The following is a 24109-nucleotide window of genomic DNA, read 5'->3' on the forward strand; positions in this document are numbered from 1 at the left end:
GAAAAATTTTCAAGTCGACAACGAAAATGCTAACGAAAAAATATCATCGAGTATTCTGTCAAGTCAAATAAAAAAATTCCAAATTATTTTAAAATCAAGTAAAAGCAACAGAAAATAATTGTTAACACAAGAAATAAATGAATTACGGCTGGTACGCAGATCGAACTAAATTTAAGCCGAGATAATAGTCCCATACAAGTTATCGATAATTTGTATGGGATCCATTTTAGCTCGGCTAAAATTTTTCGATAATTTGTATGGGAGCTAAAATTTATCTTGAGCTGCGATCCAGTCTTTAAAAGTGAAGAAACCGTCAACACTGCTCTTGAAGTCAAGAAAAATGCACAGGACAGTTAAAAGTAAGTGACAAATGATTGAAAACTCTCCAATTTTTCCCTAGAGCTGCGTATACTGAAAAACGAAATTTTTCGTTTAAGACTTTCTTTATGCTATTTTTGTATGGAAAATTTCGCTTTGTTTCAGCAGCATAGTAGGCTTTAAGACGGAAGAAACTAGCGCCACCTAGCCTTCAGAGTTTGAAAATAGTTTTGTTCACTCCATTGTATATATATTTCTATAGTACTATCAATCCATGAAAATACTTTAGCGACATCTTTTGGTAGATCTGCACTTCAATTTTCTGCATAAGGTTCAAACATGAAATAAACTAGCGATCCCAGCGGTGGCGACGCAAAACAGAAAATTTTACTTCATGAGAATATATATACAATGCTTTGTACTTCTAAAAGTGGAATCTGAGTTAGAATATTCGTTCCGCATCAGTTCTGACCTACGTAGTCTGGAAAATCAAACAAAAAGAAACAAAATGTCGTACGTCTGTGCGTGTACATCTCTGCTCAGCCGTTGGGAATAGGCGATATACTGGAGGTGCCCATGGTATAAGAAGAGAAGGTGTATGATCATTAGAGTCGTCATTTTACAAAATGGAATAATAAGTTTTTGACGTTTAATTTGGCAACGTCAAAAGCAACAACAATTTCTAAGACAAATTTGTTAACTGTCAAAAACTTAGGAAGCCATCTTTTTTTTCTTTTATCGGACAGTTCTCGATATAGACATTCTTCCCGTAATCATACCTTCTTTTCTTATACCATGCTAAGTGCCTTCCATTCTTCTAAATTAATTGCATGTAGACAAGAATAATGGAGATTTGTCTTGCTCCTTCATGGGGTGTATTTTTAAGGCAGTGAAAGTTCATATGTTATTAAGGTATTTTAGTTTTTTGAAAAATCAAAAATTGATAACTTCTCTCCAGTTTTTACTGATATTTGCACAAAGTTGTGCTCTCCTACTAAGCAGATCACAACTCAACAGTTTAACGAAGAATAAATTCTTTTTGTGACTCACAAGTTGTGACTGTGGGGGAGAATCGGTGTGTTAGTCGTATTAAAAACTGCAACCAAGCCTACGGAAAATTTTAATTCAATTCTGCGCAAACTCGCAATAGATTTTAATATTCGGGGTGAACAAAAATATTTCGGGTGGAAACATTTCCACGTGAAACTAACTCATAAGGCTGATCAGGTTTTGAAAGATAAAATTGCATCACCCCTAAGTATCACGACGTAAGTCGTTTGTACTAAAACGACAAGAAAACGACTTGCTCTAGGAAAATTAGAAATTTGACTTCGCAGTCCCCTCCGTTTTTCGTTCTTCTTCCCTATGACACGATAATTTCTTTACACATGGCTCAATTTTGGCGTCCAGAGCGATTCGTTTTTGTATCGTTTTAGTACAAATGACTTACGTAATAGGGGTGGATTTTGTTTAATCAGTTTTTCAAAACTCTGAATGAAAATAGTTAAATGAAATGAGGAAATTTCTAACTGACAAAAACTGTAACTAAAATACCGGCGGAAATTGGTTGTGTCCTTTAGCACTAGTTGTACAAATATTTAATTTTTTGCTCAGAAAATTGTATTTTCTAAAATCGACGGTATAGCTGAGGTTTAGTTCCGGTTTAGATACATAGGAAAAAAGCCAAGTACATACGTGCTTGAACCACAGCTCATCGACCTAAATTGTTGAATTCAGGGCTTAAATCAAGTCTGAAATAGGTTTTAAAACTGGCTCTTACAATTTTTATCCTGTTAAAAACTAGGTTTCATTTCAATTACGCACAACAAAATAACAACATTTTTTTATCATTTCTGATTGTATAGATCTTTTTTTTATTTCATTTTATTTTACAATTAATAATTCTTTTTTTTTTATAATATTTAGTGGGTTAATTTATTTTTGTATTAGTTTTTACCATCTTGAGATTTACCTTCTTTTCTGTCCTCTCTTTATTTTTTTTTTTTTTGTTTCCTTGCCATAATGTTGCTTTATTACATAAAAATGTTTTTTGGTTTTTGTTGTTGTAAAACTAATAAAATAAAATTGCACAAAAACTTACCTCTTTGAAGGCTGGGACGTTTCTTATCGTTTGCTTTCCTTTTTATATATCTAACATAATGGAAGAATGATGATTCTTCCCTTTACTTCCCATGTCCATTGCATCATTCCATACGTTCCAATATTTAGTATTGATTCTCATATACGTTATGTACGTCTATTGTTCGGATTGTAATTTCTCGAGTTGGCTATAAATGTAAGAAAAACGTTAGTGGATAAAAGGGTTTGAAACCTGGAAGAAAATGAATCCTCTTCATCGAAGTTTTAATATAAATATTTAGGTGCATAACAATCTACATTTTAATGTTTATTTACATAAATGTTTTAAATCTAATGGATTACAAGCTCTTATTATTTTATAATATGTTCGATATTAATAATAAAAACAAAATTCTTGCAACACTATGGTTTACTCTCTTCAAATGTTTTTTTTTTTTAATTTTATTTCGGATCTCTTTTCATAATACCTCCACTCTCCGCCTCCGCCCTAGCGAGGTATCCGTCGGAACGAAAATACTCCGATTTTATACGAATCATGCTTTCAGGTGCCCTTCCGACAGGTAAAAACTCTTGGATTCGTATGAAATCGGACATTCCGCTCCGACTGGTAGGTCACCAAGTGAAAAATAAAGTGAAATGATAACACTGGTTTGCAAGGGTTTTGTTGCCGAAACAAGACTATACTTTTCTCAAGGTTTTTGGTATGCTGAACTCGAATCCGAAGTCAGAAACAACTAATCAGCTCCCGTTTTTGAAATATTACCGTTAAAAAATGCAGGTAAAAAATAAAGTACTTCGGACCTTATTCTTTTAAATAATTAAAATTGTTTTAGAATATTTAGTAGCGGTTTCTAAAAAAAACTGTTTTCCATCTTTCAAAACATGCTTTTCTATGGTAGATATTAAATGCCAAACAACTGAGGATATCTCGGGGAGTAAATCGGAAAGATTTAAACAGGTCTTGAAAGAAAGATAATAGTTCTTATAGAAACCGTTACTAGAAATGCTCAAACAATTTTTCTTACATACAAAAATAAGGTCCGAAGTACAGCATTTCCTAACGGTAATATTTAAAAAAAACGGGAGCTGATTAATTTTTTTTTACTTCGGATTCGAGTTCAGCACACCGAAATACTTCAGAAAAGTATATTTTTGTTTCGCCAACAAAAAAAAAGTTTAATTTTGTTAGCCAGTGTAATTAGAACAATCAACGTACCGCAGATAACCTACATATTTGGCTGGTTGGCTGTATGACTGTTGTAAGTTTTTAAAAATGTGTTTACTCAGCTCTAAATCTTGTGAGCTGAATTTTGGTATACAGCTTAATAACGGCGTTGTAATAAAGATGTGAAAAATAGACATTGATATCACGCCGATGTATTTTTTCGTAAGTGAGTGCTTTCTCCGAAAACGGTTACATTTAAAGAAAAATGTTATAAACATATTTTGTAGCTAATTCCACGACAAAAAAAAAAAATTAATGCCCTCTATTGACCTCCAATTAAAAAGTTCAAGTGACGTCAACTCCTTATGCGTTTCGCCCAGGTATGACAGTTAGTTAGCTCATCAGTTAGATGCTGTCATACCCTTACTAAGACGTACAAAATTTGGTCCATGAATCACAACCTTAATAGACTGTGAATTTTAATATTTTAGGGGAATATAACCATACATTCTTGCATCTAAAAACAAATGGCCGTAATCAGGCTATTAAATAAACAAAGGAAAAAAATAATGAAAATTATTATTTACAGCATTTAACTGATGAGCCCACTGAGGTTGAGGTCACTTGAACTTTTTACCTAATTGAATTATATTCAATCACTTCGCTTAAATATAATAAGAATTTCCATTATTTTTTTTCCTTTGTCTGTTGACCTCCGAACAATAGTTCGCGAGATATTCGTAAAAAATTGATTTTCTTGACCTTTTGACCTCTATAACTTTTTTAGCCGGCACGATATCAAAGTCGATTTTTCACATCTTCATTGCAACGCCGTTATTAAGCTGTAAATTTAGCTCACTATTAAAATCTCTCTGATCTTACTAAATATCGTTTTTCTTAGAAAAGTATACTCCGGATACGAGTAGGTTTTGATTGTAAACTATTTAAAAAAACCTTGGCAGAATAGATAACAAACTATAACATCGAATACATTTTGCAATAAAGAATTTTGGAAACCGAATTTCGACACTTGAAAATGACCCATTCTCAAAATGTATGAGTCTGAATTTTGACATGACATCCTCCTGATAAAAGTTGCTTGTATATCCCAAAAAATATGTATTTGAAAGATTTTTCGCGTTTTTCTTCTGAATCTGACAAAATGACCATTATCTAGAACTTGGTAGAATTGATGTGACGCCGGAGGTAGAGTAATTCACCCCGAAAACACGAGGCGGAATTTATTTTCAAATTTTCGACCGAAAAATGGCGTATGAAACTCAATGAAACAAAATCTTCACATATAAACTTTACAAATAAAAAGATAAACAATATTCCAATATTCATTAATAATCAAGCTGTACCTTACGCCAATACGGCCAAATACCTTGGAATGACTTTGGATGCAAAGCTAAAGTGGAAAGAGCACATCAAAAAAGAGAAGAACTAAGCTTGCAATTGGATTTATCAACCCAAAACAAAATAATGCTGTATAATCAAGTACTAAAGCCTGTTTGGACCTATGGTATTCAATTATGGGGCTGTACAAATAAAACAAATACCGAAATCATCCAAAAATTCCAAAAACAAAGTCCTTCGTGGAATAGTTAATGCACCTTGGTACATAAGAAATAGCGATCTACATCGTGACTTACAAATAGAAACGGTTACAGAAGTTGTTAAAAAATACGCTGTATCGCATAATCAGAGACTGCAAAGAAATACCAATTCTGAAATGGTGTCCGCCTTGAATACAAGACGGAGATTAAGAGATTAAGGAGAACCAAGCCTCATGAGCTTATGGTCTAAAAAAACATGGGAAAGTATTAAAAGTTTAAACTTCCCCGAAAGTGATTTTACAAAGTTAAGAAAGAAAAATCTGATGTCGATCTCTCAAGATTGGTCCTGATAAAGAGGTGGTTTTAGTGGTTAAGAGTCCCACACTACTTGGTGTCGAATACTGCCAAGTGTCTTTTGAAGATTTTCTCCTGTCAAACAAAAAAAAAATTCGACATTATTTTCTCAATGACCTTTAAATATTGGGAGTAAAACTTAATTCCCATCGTTTTAAGCCTTAATAACGGTGTTGTAAAGGGTATTATTTACATTGTCGTAAAGGGTATTATTTACATTGAAATTAAATTTCCAATAGATTTATATCAATGTACTGTCAAAGGGCTATACGAATCAGTATGTTTCATTTGGTTAAATTGAAAACAACACCGATTTTTAATGCGTAGAGTTTATCAAAGAAAAAAATTCATTGGCGGGAAGCTTTAATCTTCTGATTCAATTTAAAGAAAACTGCTGTCGAAAGTCATCGTTTATTGCACATCTTTCAAGGCCGTTTAAAAACTATTTGTAAAACAGCGGATGGGAAGTTTTGGCTCACCCGCCTTATAGCCCAGACCTTTATCCGTCTGACTTACATTTGTTTCGTTGATGCAAGACGTACTCACTGGATTACGCTTCACTTCATATCAGGGGGTATCCGAAATTGGATTAATTCATTCTTTGTGTAAAAAACGAGCGGTTCTTTTGGGATGGACATGAACAAATTTGATCCATACATTTGGTGCGGAGTCATTTATGATTGTTCATTTTTTGCCTAAAATTATTTAGAAAAATCAGTAGTTTTGATGAGAGTTTGCGGAGAAACTGATCTTTTTTTCGTTGTAAATTTAATCTTGCATTTTAAAATAAATTCTTTTATAATTTTTTTTTTCTATTATTTCATAAATATTTCTTTTGGTTTTAAATAAAAATAAATCATTGTTTTTTTGTTTTATATATTTTTTTTTTAATTTTATTATAATCCGATTTTGTTTAATATTATTATAGAAAGTTTGTTTCAATTTATTGAATTACATGATGCTTGTTATATTTTTAATTGTTGGTTATTTAAGGTTTAATTTTGGTTTTTGATAATAATTATTCTTGTATTATATTAGAATAGTACATTTATGTATTATTTAATGTATTTCGGTTAGTATTATAATAGGTATTATTATTTTGACTTTTCTTTTGTCTGTTATTCAATTTCTTTCTTTTTTTTCAAAAATATTTAATAATTTTTTAGTCCCTTCTCTATTTTGGGTAAAACATGATTTGTTTTCTTTTCCTCTGGTCAGACAACTTTTGTTCATACAAATTAAAACAAGATATAAATTGATGAGAAATAGAGAAGGTGTGGGTTCTTTGTTTTTTTAAAAGAATTGCTAAAATAAATTTATTTGGTTCTGGTGGAGAATTGATACGGAGTTGTACGTTGGCGTACACCCCCGCCACGACCACTGTAATTGTATGTAGTTGATTGGTGTGATGGTGCATGCTGGTAAGCTATAATGATTTGCATTATATTTATTTTATTTTGTATTATTTTTATTTGTTGTGTTTTATAGGAGTTTCGAGTTTTTTTTATATTTTTTGTTTTGTTTATTTTTGTTTCGAGTAATTGGTGTAAATTATGTGGCTCTTAATAAAAGCTTAGGCATATTTACCTGTAGCATATGTCTTCTGCTGATAGCCACCACCACCACCGTAGTATTGTTGCTGCGGTTGATTAATAGCCTGCTGTTGTTTGGGATATCCACTGCTGGATCCGTTCTCATTGCCGCTATTATATCGAGGCCTAGGAATAATTTGAACTTTTATTTAAATAAAAACATTTGCCCCTTAGGACCAGAAGGTTAGTACTTACTTATTGTAAGTTTGATGCATATTCTGTTGGTATTGAGGCTTGATATTGGCAGCGGCCATTTGGGCACGTTGCGCTATCTTTTTCGCTGCCTCTGGATCTTCCATTAGTTCACGGAGTTGTTCTTGGCGGATATCGTCATGTTTGTCAGGGATGAGATACTTTCGTATTTCGGCTAGTGCGTAGGCAACTCGGGCATAGGCCTCAGCTGGTGGTGCTATTGTGGAAATCTCCACATGGAGTGGAAGATTTAAGTGGGCATACTTGGTATCTGTCGAATTGCGAAGTTCTTCTTCGCGAGCACGATCTTTCATTGAGAAACGTCCTAAAATTACTATTTTACATTGAGTTTCTTCTTGAAGTCTGCGCAGAGAGTTTCCCTTTGGTCCGAGCAGTTTTCCAACGTAATTGAACTAGAAATGAAAAAAAATACAAGTGATTATTAAAATATAAACATAACAATTGTTTTGTATTAAAGAACAGAAAGGATATCCCGAACAAATAAGACAATGTACATTCTGCATCTTGATTCAAGAGTTTGTATTCCTAACAATAAGTATCTACTTTTGTAATGGAGATTTGTATTATCATTAGATGAGAAGTGCCTCAAATCAAATCTTAGAATTTTTTTTTGTACATTTTCAATTCGTGCTTCAAAAATCCTAACATAGAATTGGATTTAGAAACAACGTAAGACAAGACAATGTAAATTAGATCTTAATCGTTAAGAATATCGACCAATTGCGAAACATTTTTAATAAAATTTTGAAAAAAAGCAATGGGATAGATGCAGACATTTTTGGAATATAATGGTCTTTGGGCTGTAGTACTTGGAACGGAAAAAGTTGCTTAAGCGTTGATCCAAACATTTATGTACATATCCAAGATGCTTCAACAGCGCAAGATGTTTGGGATAAATTAAAGTCCAAATTTGAAGACAAGGGTCGTGCACGCCGAATTACATTGGTAACACAATTAACAGGCACAAAACTTGAAAGTTGCAGTTCAATGGAAACATACGTTGCTACAATCATTACGACGGCTCAGCGTTTGAATGCTATATGATTCAAAGTCGACGATGAATGGTTGGTAATTTTTCTGATGTGCGGTTTGTCTGATCAGTTCACACCAATGGTCATGGCGTTGGACAATGTTGATACAAAACTCTCTAGTGATGCAATAAAAACCAAACTGTTGCAAGAAGTTTCTTCAGTGAGTGGTGAGGGTGCATTCTTTAGTGGACACAGTGGAAATAAAAAAGGTTTCACTAAGAAAAAGGGAAAACGTTGCTATAGCTGCAACAAATTTGGACATAAATCTCCCGATTGTCCAATGAAGAACTCCAACAAGGTGGATGAAAAAACTAAATCTGGAGCTTCTTTTAGTGCTGTGTTTTTGGCTGGTAATTTCAACCCAGGTGATTGGTATATTGATTCTGGCGCAACGCAACATCTTACCATGAACAAAAGTCGGATTTTCAATGCAGAGAAACCAGCGATACCTGATATAACTGCAGCTAATAGCATTAAAATGAAGGTTGAATCTTCTTTTTCGGTGAAGTTACCAGCTGATGTAAATGGAAAACCAAATATGATCGAAGTAAAGAACGTTTTGTGCATTCCGAACTTGACAGCGAATCTTCTATCTGTAAGTCAGATTACAAAACGTGGACATATAGTTGACTTCTTTACAGATCGATGTGAAGTTCGAGGCCAACAGAAGAACATTTTGGCAATAGCTTCCATGGTTGATAGTTTATATCGCCTGAATAGTTTGCAACATTGTGGTTTCGTTGCAATTGCATCAGCTGAAAATAGCGAGACTTGGCATCGGCGGTTGGGTCATTTGAACTATCAGGACCTGAAGAAAATGAAGTCTGGTGCTGTTGAAGGTTTCTTGAAGACAGTGGGGAATATGTTTGTGTCACTTGTTTGAAAGGGAAACAATCAAGATTGCCGTTCAAGAAAGCTGGCTCAAGATCAATGGCGCATTTAGAAACAGTGCACGCTGACCTAACAGGGCCGATGGAAAATATTTCAATTGGTGGAGCTCGCTATGCATTTGTTTTGGTTGACGAGTTTAGAAGAAAAACTTTTACCTATTTTCTTAAATCCAAAGATGAAGCATTTTCTAAATTCTGTGAATTCAAGGCTTTGGTTGAGAAACAAACCGGAAAACAAATCAAGAAATTCCGATCAGATAATGGGACTGAATTCTGCAATCAAAGGTTCGATAAGTTGTTTAAGGCATGTGGTATTGAACGGCAGACATCAACGCCATACACAGCTTAACTTACTACAAACATAATAAATAAATCTTCAGGTTTTTGAGTAATTAAAGTGTTAATTTAAATAAATAGCTCAAAATTGTACATAATGATAAAAAAGGAAGACATTTTTTTAATCTTCACATTAAAAAAAATATATCAATGCATGGATTTTCATGCATGAAAATGATTCTTAAAATGCTTTAAAAAAAAAAATATTGCCTTTCGGATCGATGGGTTCATCTATCCAGCTCAAAATCCCGATCTTATATCCATAAAATATTTATGGATTGATGTTGGGGTTGAGATTGTGGAAAAAACACAATTTTTTGAGGTTTTTTGCACTTTACTGAAAATTTGGACCTTCAGGGGCTGGTAATAACTATCATTGAAGTGCATAATTGAAATTTTAAATTTACGTTTTTAAGAAAAAGAAATTATGTTTATAAAAGGACACGACATGAAGATAAGTTATAGAATATAACTACTAAAAAAGAAACTTAGATTTAATAACGACTTTTCTTAAAAAAAACGATTTGATCATTTCACTGGATCATTGAAAGATTTCCATGATAAGTAAAATTAAAAAATTGTAGTGATCTTACCTTGTTACACATTATAACCATAATTGCTTGCTCCATTTTCTTGAAAACTGTTATACAAATTTTCAATAATGCATTTCAATGATAGCTATAACTGCCACCTCAGTGACTTCAGTTTTGGATTCAGAAACATATAAACCTAGTTGGGCTTGGTCAAATGTGCACCAAACTTTTTTTTATGCTGGTCGACACACAACAAAAACTTGTCAGTGAATTTAACCGGACCGACAATAAACGTTATACGCAATTGTGCAGAACGAAATTTTGAAAAAAATACAAAAATTTAAACGTTGCCATCATGTCAGATAACCAAGACGATGCCAGTCTGGAAAAATTCAATAATTTTCAACTGAAGTCTTTTTTATAGTTCTTGCGTCTCAGTTTAACTTATAGTTTTATATTAAATTAATTCTCTAATTATAATTATAATTGTTTATTTTCGATTTGGCAAATGGAAATTATGTACCAGGATGTTTTAAATTTATAGAAAAAGTTATAGTCGCCTTCAAACTTCTCAGACCAAATTGTGTTCCTCGACTTACGCACAAACTCTCGTAGGTACATTCAAGGTAGAAAAATTGAACATGATACAACTCGAATGTCTTGGTCTAAGAATTAAATGCCTGGCTATGGATACTTACAATGAAAAAGCGAAGTTTTGTATTTATGTATTTTTTTTCTTGCTACATCATACAGATTAAAAGTCCGATGCACTACGTTACTGCACAAAACTCTTCGATACTAATACATAGTACAATTTTACGGATATAAGAAACACGTATATAAAAAAAACTCGCTTATAAGAAAAAAAACCAAAAAAACCGATTCTTTTCCTTGTATTTTAATTTGAAAGCAATCGTGTATAAGAAACTCGCATTTACGAAAAACACTCTTAAAATAAACTTCATTTGGCGTACCAATATCAATTTTCAGAACAAAAAAGTGCTTCTATAAGAAATGCGATTCATCAAAGAAACTTTTGTCCAATTTTTTTCCTTGCTTTTCCTTGTGATCCCACTCTTAATGGCAGCATTCCAGTGGAATGACAGCAAAAGACTTGGAATATTCTATAAATATTTTGACATTTCTATTTAAATTCGACCTGCTGCTTGTTTCTGTGTTTTCTCCCACTTTAATCTTAAAAATGTTAAAAGAAACACTGTTTCATAAGCGCCCGTGGTCCTTGAAAAATGTTTTACCTATACCTTTTTGAAAATGGTGTTTAGTGTTAACAATAACCTCATAAAACATTTTTACTTTAAGGCTATATTTAATAAAAATTACCTCATAAGTCAACATATAGGACATATGTAGGTACATATTTCCACTTAAGAACTCAATTTAATTACATTAAAATAATATGTAACTTCTCAATTTAATAGCATAGATATTTCTTCTTATATGTATATCATTATTATTATTTTTTTTTAAGAATTTATTTAAGTAGTTGTAAGACTTTTTATCTATGCGGTTTTTGTTATTCATTAAAGTTTTTATCTTTAAAAAAATATTAAATTAAGTTTTGCTTGTATTTATTTAGATACGAGAATTTATATTAGGTGTGTTTTTTTGTTTATCTATATAGATTTTGTGCAAAAAAAACGACATCGAGATTTTTGAAATCAAAACAATTTACGTGTTAAAAACAACAAAAACTTTATCTGTATAGATTTTTGAAAAATCCAGATAATTATCCAGATTTTACTTTCTCTCGATAAAAACAGTAGTGCCAAGGTAGTTTAATTGTTGTGTTCATACAGAAATATCTGAAAATATTAACAAAAAAAAAAAGCGGAGAAAACGAGGTTTGAAAAAAACTCTCATAGAAAAAAATAATCAAAAATTTGTTTGACATGGTTGCATTGAAATTTTAATATCTCGAGATATACGCAATGCACTTTTCAGATAAAAGTCTTAAATGGATCCTGATAAGATTGTTGAACAGATATGTATATAAAATTACCAAAGTTTTTTCGAAAAATTAGAAATAAAAATAAAAAAGTTTTCACATTTGATTTTTAAAAAATCGAAAAAAAATCAAAATGGCTACCTTCAAACGCTTATAACACAAGAACGACGCAACTAATGTTAATGGTCATGGTCTTAAAATGTAGCTAAGAATATACAGATCATTTTTGGTTTTATGTGAAAAAAAAAATTTTTGAATCCACCATGGATGCCATGGCCATATGAAAATGTTTGTTTGCATCCAACATGGATGTAATGGCCTTCCCACTTCGGAGTTAAAATAAAAATATGTACAGTGGTGCCAAATGTTTGCATGGATTTCAAAAATCTCGATGTCGTTTTTTTGCACAAAATCTATATAGATAAACAAAAAAACACACCTATTGTGTGTTTATATAGAGTGTGATCGACATCTTTTTCAGAATTTTTACACATCAGTCATATCTTCTTGTTTATGAATTTTATATAAGAATTTTTTTTCTTATATCCGTGTTTTGTATATAAGAAACTTTCTTTCTTATATCCGAAGTTTTTATATAAGAAAAACTCGGATATAAGAGCCCCCGCACACTACAGACTTTCTATCGGCCGATAGTTTAGTCGGGTTAGGCTCCTAGTGTGCGCACAGGCAACCGACTAAACAGTCGGGTCGCTAGGAAACATTTTAGTTTGAAGGCAATTGTGTAGCAAAACAAACTTTTTTTCGATTAAACAAACTTTTTGATCGGCCGATACTTAATCGTTGTAGTGTGCGCACTTTCATACATTTTGATACTGATTAAGAGACCGACTAAACTGTCGACCGATAGAAAGTTTGTAGTGTGCGGGGGCTCTAAGAAATAAATTTCCGGGATTTTCAAACTTTCTTATATCCGTGTTGCACTGTACAAAGAAATACAATCAATACAAACTCTCAACAAATTTAAGCAAATCCATTAAGATTAACACATATGGCCTTCGAATATACCAGCCAGGTTAAATCATATCATGTCGATTCTCAAAGTAATGTCCCAAAAGTAATGGATCAAACGAAATATGCTAATAGGAGAACTTAAGGGCTCTCAGAATTTGGTAACTTGTTCATCCCAAATCCTTACGGTTTTCGATTTAATGCAATTCTTGTGAAATTTCGAAAAATCCCTACTTTGCAACAGTATTTTGCAATATTATGCGATATAACTGCAGCTTTGGGAACTTTTATACATTTTTGAAAACTAGAATAACAGGGCAACTTTTTAAAATAATCAACCATTCTCACACCGTACAAATTTTTTTTGCGGTGTTGCTATCAAATAAAAGTTAGAAATTGATTTTTTATAAAACTTGAAAATGTTAGTTAATTTGCAGCGAAATGGCGTATGGGATAAAAAACATTTTGATTAATTAATTGTTCCTAGTTATTTGGCAATGTTTTTGTAAAAGAAGAATTGCATTAAAACGGAAAACGTAAGGATTTTTGATGAACAAGTTACCAAATTCTGAGAGCCCTTAAGTTACCCTATCAGCATATTTCGTTTGATCCATTACTTTTGGGACACCCTGTATATAAGACCTCCCACCTTCGAAAGATTCATACATGACATTTGTTCACTTTTCTTAAAGAATCATTCCATTGTTGGTTTTTCATAGTAATGAACCTTACAACGTGTACGCACAACAACTACATATATACAATTACTTTCTCGCCTTTCTGTGCATTTTGTTTCATTTCGATTTTATAATTCACTTGCATACCAATAAATCATACAAAAACTGGGATGGGGCTGGTTTCGTTTCGAATCAAGTTAAAAAAAAAGGAGGAATAAGATTAAAGGGGTTGAAATTTGAATTAAATTGAGTTTATTGTCGTGTGCCCATGCCCACGCAACAACAGTCTCCATTTAATATCCAGTCGAAAGGTGATACATATTATACATTTTTTGAAGCATCTATACTTTCTTCTCAATATTGACAAGAGTTGGAGTTACTTCTTTGTGACTTCCGATTCCTACAGATTCTTTGTTAGTAAAAGAGCTAACTTTGGTCAAGGAAATAATCAACATACGGATAAAGCAATCTATTACAAGTCGCCCTAAATAAGCTTCAAATTCAGATGAAATACTCTTAAAAAAAAAAAACAATTTGTCTGAATGAATGAATCCGTGAACAAACTTTCACGTCGCCATTGATAAAAAAAAAACTCTAAGCCAACATTTTTGTGCACTCACCTTTTTATCCTTGATAGGCACATGAACTTTCTGTGCAAGTTTTATTGTCTTCTGCTGGTAGACATCAGCATACTGCTCACGTGTCGGTATCCTGCCTGTTGTATGGACTTTTTCAAGTGCTACAAATTTAAAATGCATATTTTTTTTTTTATAAATTTTACAAAAGAAAAAATAATTTAATCATAATTATTAAAACAAATAAAATAAAATTTTATTTTTTATTATGTATGTACATACCATCATCAATAAGCTTTTGAGCAAGTGGATATTGATTTTCCATGCGAGACTTTTCGCCCATCAAATCCTGAATGTATTTTGTGGCCATTTCATTCAGACGAACTCTGCCATTCTCAGTGTGGTCATCAATTTCAATGCCATTTCCTTCAACTTCCATATCACTCATGATGATGATTTTTTTTTCAAATATTTTTCAAGTAATTTAATTGAATTTAAATGTGAGTTTTTTTGATTTAAAAAATATAATATATATTTAATTTCACTTGATTAAAATGAAAAACTATACACCGTGCGGAGCTAGAAGAAAAAGAAATGCAATGGCGACGGTCGATGATGCGATGAATGACAATTTCTTTTTTTTTTATTTTATTTTTTCTGCAACTATTGCGTTGTAATGCGATGGATTAATTTTGGTTTTGAGTGTACTGAAAGCCGGTTTTTTGTAGGTAGGGTAGTTCGTTTTAGTGCTAGGTTACAATAGACAATAGAGAATTACCACACAAAAAATTATGTTCATTGAAATTATATCGTTTAATGACATTTTGACCTTTTATTATTTCAGTATTATAGTTGAAAAAGTTTATGTATGGTCAAATAGCTAAAATTGTAGGAAGTTCGAAGAGTATTAAAAAATTATTTAATGCAGACACTTTGCATTGAATTTTGTTTTTTTTTTTAATTCCAGAAAATTTTTTATTTGCAAAAAAAATTTTTTTTTTAATGCAAAATATTTTTATCTGCTATAAAAATTTTATTTTCAATGCAAATTGTTTTCATTTGCAATAAATTTTTTTTGAATGCAAAATTTTTTTGTTGCAATAAATATTTTTTTTTTTCAATGCAAATAATTTTCAGTTGCAATTAAAAATTTTTTTTTAATGAAAAAATTTTTTGTTTTTTCAATGGAATTTTTTTTTAATTGTAAGAAATATTTGTTTTTAAATTGCATTTTTCTTAAATTAATATTTTTACAATCCTGGTATGAAGGCTGTAGTGAAAACATGCTATAAAAGACAATTTCGATTAAGAAAAATTAAAATGATTTGGATGAAATTTGCAAAATGTGTGTTCAACTTTGTTCTGAACTGTTTCGAAGAGAAAAGTAGAGATATTTTGCTGTTCATTTAGGGTTTTCTGTTTTGAACTGTTCTAGTTTACTGTTCATTGAAACTGTCTAGAACATTTCAGAGCAGGATTTTTTTTTGGTTCAGAACAGGTTAGAAAAGATTAGTGAGAACTGTCATATGTGCTTGTTGTCAATTTATTTTCTGACGTTTTTTTCATGAAACTGTTGTGTCCTGTCCTGTTTTAACTATTTTATCGTTGAGAGGGAAATGAGATAATTTTTTATCATGAGATGATTTCCACGTCATTTCAATGAAATGAGCAAAGTAAAGTCATAACTATACAATGACCTAAAAAGTGAAAAAGTGGAAATTTTACAAAAGTAAAATTTTTTATTTCTTTCTTGCGGCAAATGTTTTTGAAAAAAAACTATAAAAATTGTTTTTTTAAACCAAAAAACAAGCTTTCTGCATCATTATTTTTAATTTTGTGGTCGGAAAAACTGTAACAAGATGAGTTTGAAAATTTTCACTTTTTGACTTTTTGCAAAAAGTGGCCGCTGAGTTATGCTTCAACCAATTTATTTGAATCACGGACTCGAATTTTTGACACAAGCATCCGATTTCCTCCATCTATTATAGTTCGGCCTTTAACTGTGCAATCAATGAAACATTTTCGGTTAATTTGCCAAATAATCTTCAAAGAGAGATGTTATATTTTATTTTATTTTATAGATAATTTTTTGCTCTTTTCTAAAAATTGCTTTACTAACAATTCTTATTCATTGTGAATTCGGAAAATTCCTAAAATGAACACGCCTCAACAATTTTCAATCAAACAGATCTATATCTGTCAAAACATTTTTTCCTCAAAACAGAACAAAAAAATTATTTCCATTTGATTTTAACATTTTGCAAAAAAGAAATATTTTAATTAAAAAAGATAATTAATTATGAGGGACGTTGAGCATCGTTCCTCTTCTTACCGCTCACGGCACAAATCTCGTTCCAAATCCCGTGATCGAGATCGCGATAGGGATTACTATTCCCGCCGAAGGCGTTCAAATTCTCGCAGCTCTCGTTCACGTCCCTCAAAATCATCGAGGAAGAAAAAATCAAAGAAAAAACGCTACCGCAGTAGTAGCAGCAGTTCCACTAGCAGTCGCAGTCGTGGTTCAATAAAATCAAGTAGTTCCAGCACTCGGCGAACAACAACTCAACCGCCAAGTTCTGAAGAAAACTCTTTGTCAGTTCAAGCTGCGCCACCGCCCAAGGATCTACCATCGCTAAGTAATTATCGTGATCGTGGAGCTATTGCTAAAATCGAAGATGATTCATTCACAGCAAGTCCCTTCTTCAGTTCGGCGGAAACTAAAAAACTCCCAGAAAAAGTTATAATCGATTTGAAAAACGATACAATTTTGGTTGAGGATAAAGATGAAACAGAAACACAACCCGAGGAATCTTTGTTATTTCATCCAAATGTAAGAATCAAACAGATCTCAAAATTCCATTTTCAACTTTTATTTATTTTGCAGTTTATTGGAGACTATATGCAAAAAATGGACAAATGGGTTAACAAATTATACAACTATAGGCAAAAAGCGTTCCAGGAATAATAAACTAGAACTTAATAAAAATGTATTTAAAATATATCGGAGCCAGTTTTTCTTGCTTTTAATATAGCTTCATCGGGAGTGAGTAACTCCTGTTGAGATGGTTCCAATGGGCTACCATCTTCGGCTAATTTGCCAGCCTTAAAGTCGTCTATAACCTTTTGCGCATAAATGGCATTGTATAAATCTAAACTAGTGAATTCAGATTGCACAACATCGGGAGCTTTGTAGGAGACGTAGGGTTTTAATTTGCAATTTTCCAAATTTGGTACAATTAATTGAGGAATTCGCTGTGGGATTGATTGGAATTTTCCATCAACATAAACTCCAGTGTCTCGAACACCACGTTTGTAGATTGGCACTGGTGGATCGAGTGAGGTTCGTTGGGCTTCTTTTAAGGAGCGAGTTCCTCGCTTGTTGAAAGTTGGAAATTTGCGGAAATTTCTTTTACCAGCGAGGATGGCGGAAGTGGAGATGGATCGCTGGTTGGGACGAACGGCGAGAGCAAGAATTTTATTAATTTTTTCCATTTTTCTTACAAAATTTGGTCGAAAATAAAATTTTTTAGGAATTTTTTTTTGACATTGGTAAAATCAGCTGTGGGAATGCTGTCAAAATGACAGTAAAAAATATCTGTTTGGTTCAAGTTTTTTCTGGTGTAATTTTAATGCATGATTTACATGAGTGAAAATCTAATAGCCTGTTTTCACTAGAGCCCAAATGAGATATTTTCGCAATGGGCACGTTCAAACAACTAAAGCCTAGTACGCAGATCGGGAAAAAAACAAATTTTAATCTCTACAAAACACTTTTTAATCAATCATTGGCATCTTAAGCGAATGTCGCACCAACTTTAGTTTGCAGTTTTTTCCGTATTGCATAAAGTTAATATTTATACTTTTTTTTGTAATTATCAATATCTCGTTTGCTAAGAATATGCCAAAAAAGGGCGGGAAGAGTGAATTTTTAAACAAAAACTAAAAATAGTAGCAAAATTATGATCATAAGTGGGCTGTAGGTCTGTCTTGGTATTTTAATATTTTGTCGACGTTTCGGGCGTGATTACACAATTCTTCAGGACTCTAAAGTAAAAAATTTTTATTCTAAAAATACTAAAAAAAATCTAAATTAAAATCTATACTTACATTAGCTGTGTTTTTTTGTTTATCTATATAGATTTTGTGCAAAAAAACGACATCGAGATTTTTGAAATCCATGCAAACATTTGGCACCACTGTACATATACTTTGGCAGCTGTCTGTCAAAAATGTTGCTTTTGTTTTTTTTTTATTTTAACTCCGAAGTGGGAAGGCCATTAAATCCATGTTGGATGCAAACAAAAATTTTCATATGGCCATGGCATCCATGTTGGATTCAAAAAAATTTTTTTTTCACAAAAAACCAAAAATGATCTGTATATTCTTAGCTACATTTTAAGACCATGACCATTAACATTAGTTGCGTCGTTCTTGTGTTATAAGCGTTTGAAGGTAGCCATATTGAATTTTTTTTTTATTTTTTTAAAATCAAATGTGAAAACCTTTTTTATTTGTATTTCTAATTTTTCGAAAAAACTTTGGTAATTTTATATACATATCTGTTCAACAATCTTAACAGGATCCATTTAAGACTTTTATCTGAAAAGTGCATTGCGTATATCTCGAGATATTAACATTTCAATGCAACCATGTCAAACAAATTTTTGATTATTTTTTTCTATGAGAGTTTTTTTCAAACCTCGTTTTCTCCGCTTTTTTTTTTGTTAATATTTTCAGATATTTCTGTATGAACACAACAATTAAACTACCTTGGCACTACAGTTTTTATCGAGAGAAATCAAAATCTGGATAATTATCTGGATTTTTCAAAAATCTATACAGATAAAGTTTTTGTTGTATTTAACACGTAAATTGTTTTGATTTCAAAAATCTCGATGTCGTTTTTTTGCACAAAATCTATATAGATAAACAAAAAAACACGCCTAATATTAGGTGTGTTTTTTTGTTTATCTATATAGATTTTGTGCAAAAAAACGACATCGGGATTTTTGAAATCCATGCAAACATTTGGCACCACTGTACATATACTTTGGCAGCTGTTTGTCAAAAATGTTGCTTTTGTTTTTTTTAAAATTTTAACTCCGAAGTGGGAAGGCCATAAACAAAAAATACCAAGACTGGAAACTCGGCGGTCAACTGACGTTTGCCTACAAGCTGCGAGGTGTGGTGAATGTCGTGAACCTATCGTTGTGTTCGTGTTGGATGTGTGGTGAATGTCGTGAATCTATAAATGTGTGCGTGTTAACGTCATTTACCAACGTGGTGGCTTTCACATATATTCACAGACAACACTGAACACAAAAGGGTTTTGGGGGGGAAGACGTACGAAATTTTCCAGTCTTGGTATTTTTTGTTTATGGGGAAGGCCATTACTTCCATGTTGGATGCAAACAAAAATTTTCATATCGCCATGGCATCCATGTTGGATTCAAAAAATTTTTTTTTTCACAAAAAAACAAAAATTATCTGTATATTCTTAGCTACATTTTAAGACCATGACCATTAACATTAGTTGCGTCGTTCTTGTGTTATAAGCGTTTGAAGGTAGCCATATTGAATTTTTTTTCGATTTTTTAAAAATCAAATGTGAAAACTTTTTTATTTTTATTTCTAATTTTTCGAAAAAACTTTGGTAATTTTATATACATATCTGTTGAACAATCTTATCAGGATCCATTTAAGACTTTTATCTGAAAAGTGCATTGCGTATATCTCGAGATATTAACATTTCAATGCAACCATGTCAAACAAATTTTTGATTATTTTTTTTATGAGAGTTTTTTTCAAACCTCGTTTTCTCCGCTTTTTTTTTTTTTGTTAATATTTTCAGAATTTTCTGTATGAACACAACAATTAAACTACTTTGGCACTACTGTTTTTATCGAGAGAAAGTAAAATCTGGATAATTATCTGGATTTTTCAAAAATCTATACAGATAAAGTTTTTGTTGTTTTTAACACGTAAATTGTTTTGATTTCAAAAATCTCGATGTCGTTTTTTTGCACAAAATCTATATAGATAAACAAAAAAACACACCTATTATAAAATAATAAATTTTAAGATATTTCTTAAAATTTGTTTTGGTTAATTTTCTCTTTTATTTTTAATATTTTTGCAATATTTCAAAATTCAAAAATTGAAGCCTTGAAAAAGACATTTCAATTAATCGAATTTCAAAATAATGAAATCTAAATTTCACATTTGATAAAAAAAAATCAAAATTTGACTTTCAAAATCAAACACGATCTTCAGAAATCAGGGGTCGAATTACCGCACACGATTACGATCATACGTTAACGGTTTGTTTATTGCTCTCTCTATTTAATTCGTAGAAGAAGATAGGGACACATAGCAACCCTACGTTAACGAACGTATGCCGTAGTTCGACCCCAGGTCAAATATAAAATTTAGCCTAAAATATTTCTATGGACAAACTGGCTATAGATATTGCTCACTCCTTCGCAATCTGATCGCCTATTAACAGTATTATTAGTATTTAAAATGTGCAACATTTCCAATAACATACGTTTACTATAATGTTTTTCTGTCTGTAAAATGTCAACATTGTTAAAGTCTGGCCTATGTCCTTCATCTATACAATGTAAAGCCAATGCTGTTGTTTGTGAGTGTGCGCTATTAATGTCTGATCTGTGACCAGCTAAACGATTTTTTAACTTTTGCATAGAAGTTCCTACATAAACGGAAGGACAATGGTTTATTCCGTCACCTAGACATTTTATCTTATAGACAATATTAGATCTTTCACTTTTCGAAAATTCACCTTTTAAATTTGAAAACAATGAACTTCTTAAGATATTTGACGATTTAAAAGCTAAACGAACATTGTCTTTATTTCTTATGGGGGCATTTAAAATTCTATTTGAAAGACCAGGGGTCGAATTACAGCATACGATTACGACCATACGTTAACGTTTTTACTATTTGTGTCTCTATTTATTTAGTAGAAAAAGATAGGGACACATAGCGACCATACGTTAACGAACGTATGCCGTAATTCGACCCCTGAAATGTGTAGAATACTTTTGTATGAAAACTGTGTAACATTTGTTACTAATATTTAGCGATACAAGAAATTTCTTAAAACGACACCCTGAAATTTTAATTGTTCAAGCTGACAAAGGCAATGTCACAGTAGCAATAGAAAAAATAACTTATGTTGATAAAATGAAAGATATGATGGCTGACAGGAACACTTATACAATTTTGAGAAGTGACCCCACAAATAAGGTTCAAAGTCGGAATAATAATCTAGTTAAGTACTTGTTCACTAATAATTTCATTAATGAATATGAAAAGAAGAATATGACGACATATACTGCTAATAGTCCTAAAATTTACGGATTACCTAAAATTCATAAACAAAACATGCCTCTAAGACCAATTTGTTCTTCTATGAATGTTCCATGTTATCAGTTATCTAAATACCTAGTAAAAATTTTAAATAACATTACTGTTAACTCTAAATATAACGTAAAAAATGCATCATCGTTTATTTCAACAGTCTCACCAGTTGTTTTAGAACAAGACCATTAGTTTCTTTTGATGTTGTTTCTTTATTCACCAATATTCCTATTCAATTGGCTCTAGAATTAGTTGGAAAAAGTTGGAATATTACACTGGTTAACAAAATTAAACTTTTTTTTTGTTGCCGAAACAAAAATATACTTTTCTGAAGGTTTTCGGTGTGCTGAACTCGAATCTGAAGTCAAAAAAAATTAATCAGCTCCCGTTTTTGAAATATTACTGTTAGAAAATGCAGTATTTCGGACCTTATTCTTTTATATAAGGAAAATTTTTTGAGCATATTTAGTAACGGTTTTCATAAGTATTATTTACCACCTTTTTAAATCTGTTTAAATCTTTCCGATATCTTTTTTACTGCCCGAGATATCCTAAGTTGTTTGGTATTTTTATAAATTTTATAACGTCATTATCTTCTTTGTGATATATGAAGCCAAACCCACTTACTTCAGTTTGAGATATCTCGGGCAATATAAAAGATATTGAAAAAATTTAAACAGGTGTCGAAAGATGGAAAACAGTTCTTATAGAAACCGTTACTAAATATGCTCAAACAATTTTCTTTATACAAAAGAAGAAGGTCCGAAGAATTCAAAAAAACATATTTTTGCATTTTCTAACGGTAATATCTCAAAAACGGGAGCTGATTAGTTGTTTCTGACCTCGTATTCGAGTTCAGCACACCAAAAATCTTCATAAAAGTATATTTTTGTTTCGGCAACAAAACCCTTGTAAACCAGTGTTATCAAAGATCATACAAGAATTCCAAAATTAAAATTCTTAGAAATTTTGCGATTCTGTGTAATCGACAATAATTATTTGGAATATGATAAAATATTTTATCAACAAAAACAAGGAGTTCCTATGGGAAGTCCTGCTTCTCCAATATTAGCAGATATCGTAATGGAAGCATTATTAGATAGCGTATTTGATAAAATTCCAAATAAACCAAAGCTAATTACAAAATATGTCGATGACATTTTTATTATTCTCAAATCGAATCATGTTAATTCAACTCTAACTGCCTTAAATTTACTTTCATCCAAAAATTCAGTTTACTGTTGAGTTGGAAAATAACGGAGAACTTCCTTATCTTGATGTGTTAGTAAAAAGAAAAAATAATAGATTAGTATTTGATTGGTATAAAAAACCAACATCTTCAGGTCGTCTTATTAATTTTAATTCAAAACAGCCGAAACATGTTATTATCAACACAGCTACAAATTTTGTCAACAGAGTATTGGATATCAGTGACATTGTCTTTCGTCAAAAAAACATAAAAAGAATTACCAATACTTTACTTTCTAACTCCTTTCCATTAAACATAATAAGAACAATATTGAATCAATATTTCAATCCCTTGGTTCAAACAAATTTAGTAACAAATGTTACACAGTTTTCATACAAAAGTATTCTATACATTCCAGGTCTTTCAAATAGAATTTTAAATGCCCCCATAAGAAATAAAGACAATGTTCGTTTAGCTTTTAAATCGTCAAATATCTTAAGAAGTTCATTGTTTTCAAATTTAAAAGGTGAATTTTCGAAAAGTGAAAGATCTAATATTGTCTATAAGATAAAATGTCTAGGTGACGGAATAAACCATCGTTTAGCTGGTCACAGATCAGACATTAATAGCGCACACTCACAAACAACAGCATTGGCTTTACATTGTATAGATGAAGGACATAGGCCAGACTTTAACAATGTTGACATTTTACAGACAGAAAAACATTATAGTAAACGTATGTTATTGGAAATGTTGCACATTTTAAATACTAATAATACTGTTAATAGGCGATCAGATTGCGAAGGAGTGAGCAATATCTATAGCCAGTTTGTCCATAGAAATATTTTAGGCTAAATTTTATATTTGACCTGATTTCTGAAGATCGTGTTTGATTTTGAAAGTCAAATTTTGATTTTTTTATCAAATGTGAAATTTATGGCGTTTTCGATTGGCAGTCCGGAAGCGTCCGGAATCATTCTGAAAAAATTTTATTCACACAAAACTGTCAGTTTTGTACGAATAAAACGCTTTCAGAATGATTCCGGACGCTTCCGGACTGCCAATCGAAAACGCCATTAGATTTCATTATTTTGAAATTCGATTAATTGAAACGTCTTTTTCAAGGCTTCAATTTTTGAATTTTGAAATATTGCAAAAATATAAAAAATAAAAAAGAAAATTAACCAAAACAAATTTTAAGAAATATCTTAAAATTTATTATTTTATAATATTGTAAGTATAGATTTTAATTTAGATTT

At 31.5% G+C, this 24109-nt stretch overlaps 3 protein-coding genes across 4 annotated transcripts; 1 reads left to right on the forward strand and 2 right to left on the reverse strand.

Annotated features, from left to right (window-relative positions):
• Window positions 1-2260: 2260 nt before the first annotated feature.
• On the reverse strand, window positions 2261-14896 carry LOC129918843 (KH domain-containing, RNA-binding, signal transduction-associated protein 3). 2 transcript variants are annotated; one of them, XR_008773009.1, is made up of 6 exons: window positions 14561-14895; window positions 14324-14442; window positions 7284-7693; window positions 7084-7214; window positions 2420-2606; window positions 2261-2346 (listed from the first exon to the last, which is right to left on the reverse strand). XR_008773009.1 is itself a non-coding variant. In XM_055999588.1 (5 exons), the coding sequence occupies exons 1-5, from the start codon at window positions 14724-14726 to the stop codon at window positions 6813-6815; spliced, it is 936 nt and encodes a 311-aa protein (XP_055855563.1). In that variant the 5' UTR covers window positions 14727-14896; the 3' UTR covers window positions 6778-6812. The 2 variants fall into 2 exon arrangements, 1 of the variants encoding a protein (XP_055855563.1); XM_055999588.1 differs by lacking the exons at window positions 2261-2346; window positions 2420-2606 and adding an exon at window positions 6778-6922 and having other exon boundaries at window positions 14561-14896.
• A 1570-nt stretch (window positions 14897-16466) lies between these two features.
• On the forward strand, window positions 16467-17265 carry LOC129919705 (DNA topoisomerase 1). The gene is made up of 2 exons (XM_056000677.1): window positions 16467-17108; window positions 17163-17265. The coding sequence occupies exons 1-2, from the start codon at window positions 16578-16580 to the stop codon at window positions 17241-17243; spliced, it is 612 nt and encodes a 203-aa protein (XP_055856652.1). The 5' UTR covers window positions 16467-16577; the 3' UTR covers window positions 17244-17265.
• Window positions 17266-17269: 4 nt separating this feature from the next.
• On the reverse strand, window positions 17270-17806 carry LOC129919706 (39S ribosomal protein L41, mitochondrial). Its single transcript, XM_056000678.1, has one exon. The coding sequence runs from the start codon at window positions 17768-17770 to the stop codon at window positions 17270-17272; it is 501 nt and encodes a 166-aa protein (XP_055856653.1). The 5' UTR covers window positions 17771-17806.
• Window positions 17807-24109: the final 6303 nt, after the last annotated feature.

The sequence above is a fragment of the Episyrphus balteatus genome, chromosome 4 (assembly GCF_945859705.1).
Source record: "Episyrphus balteatus chromosome 4, idEpiBalt1.1, whole genome shotgun sequence".
NCBI classification, from domain to species: Eukaryota; Metazoa; Arthropoda; class Insecta; order Diptera; family Syrphidae; genus Episyrphus; species Episyrphus balteatus.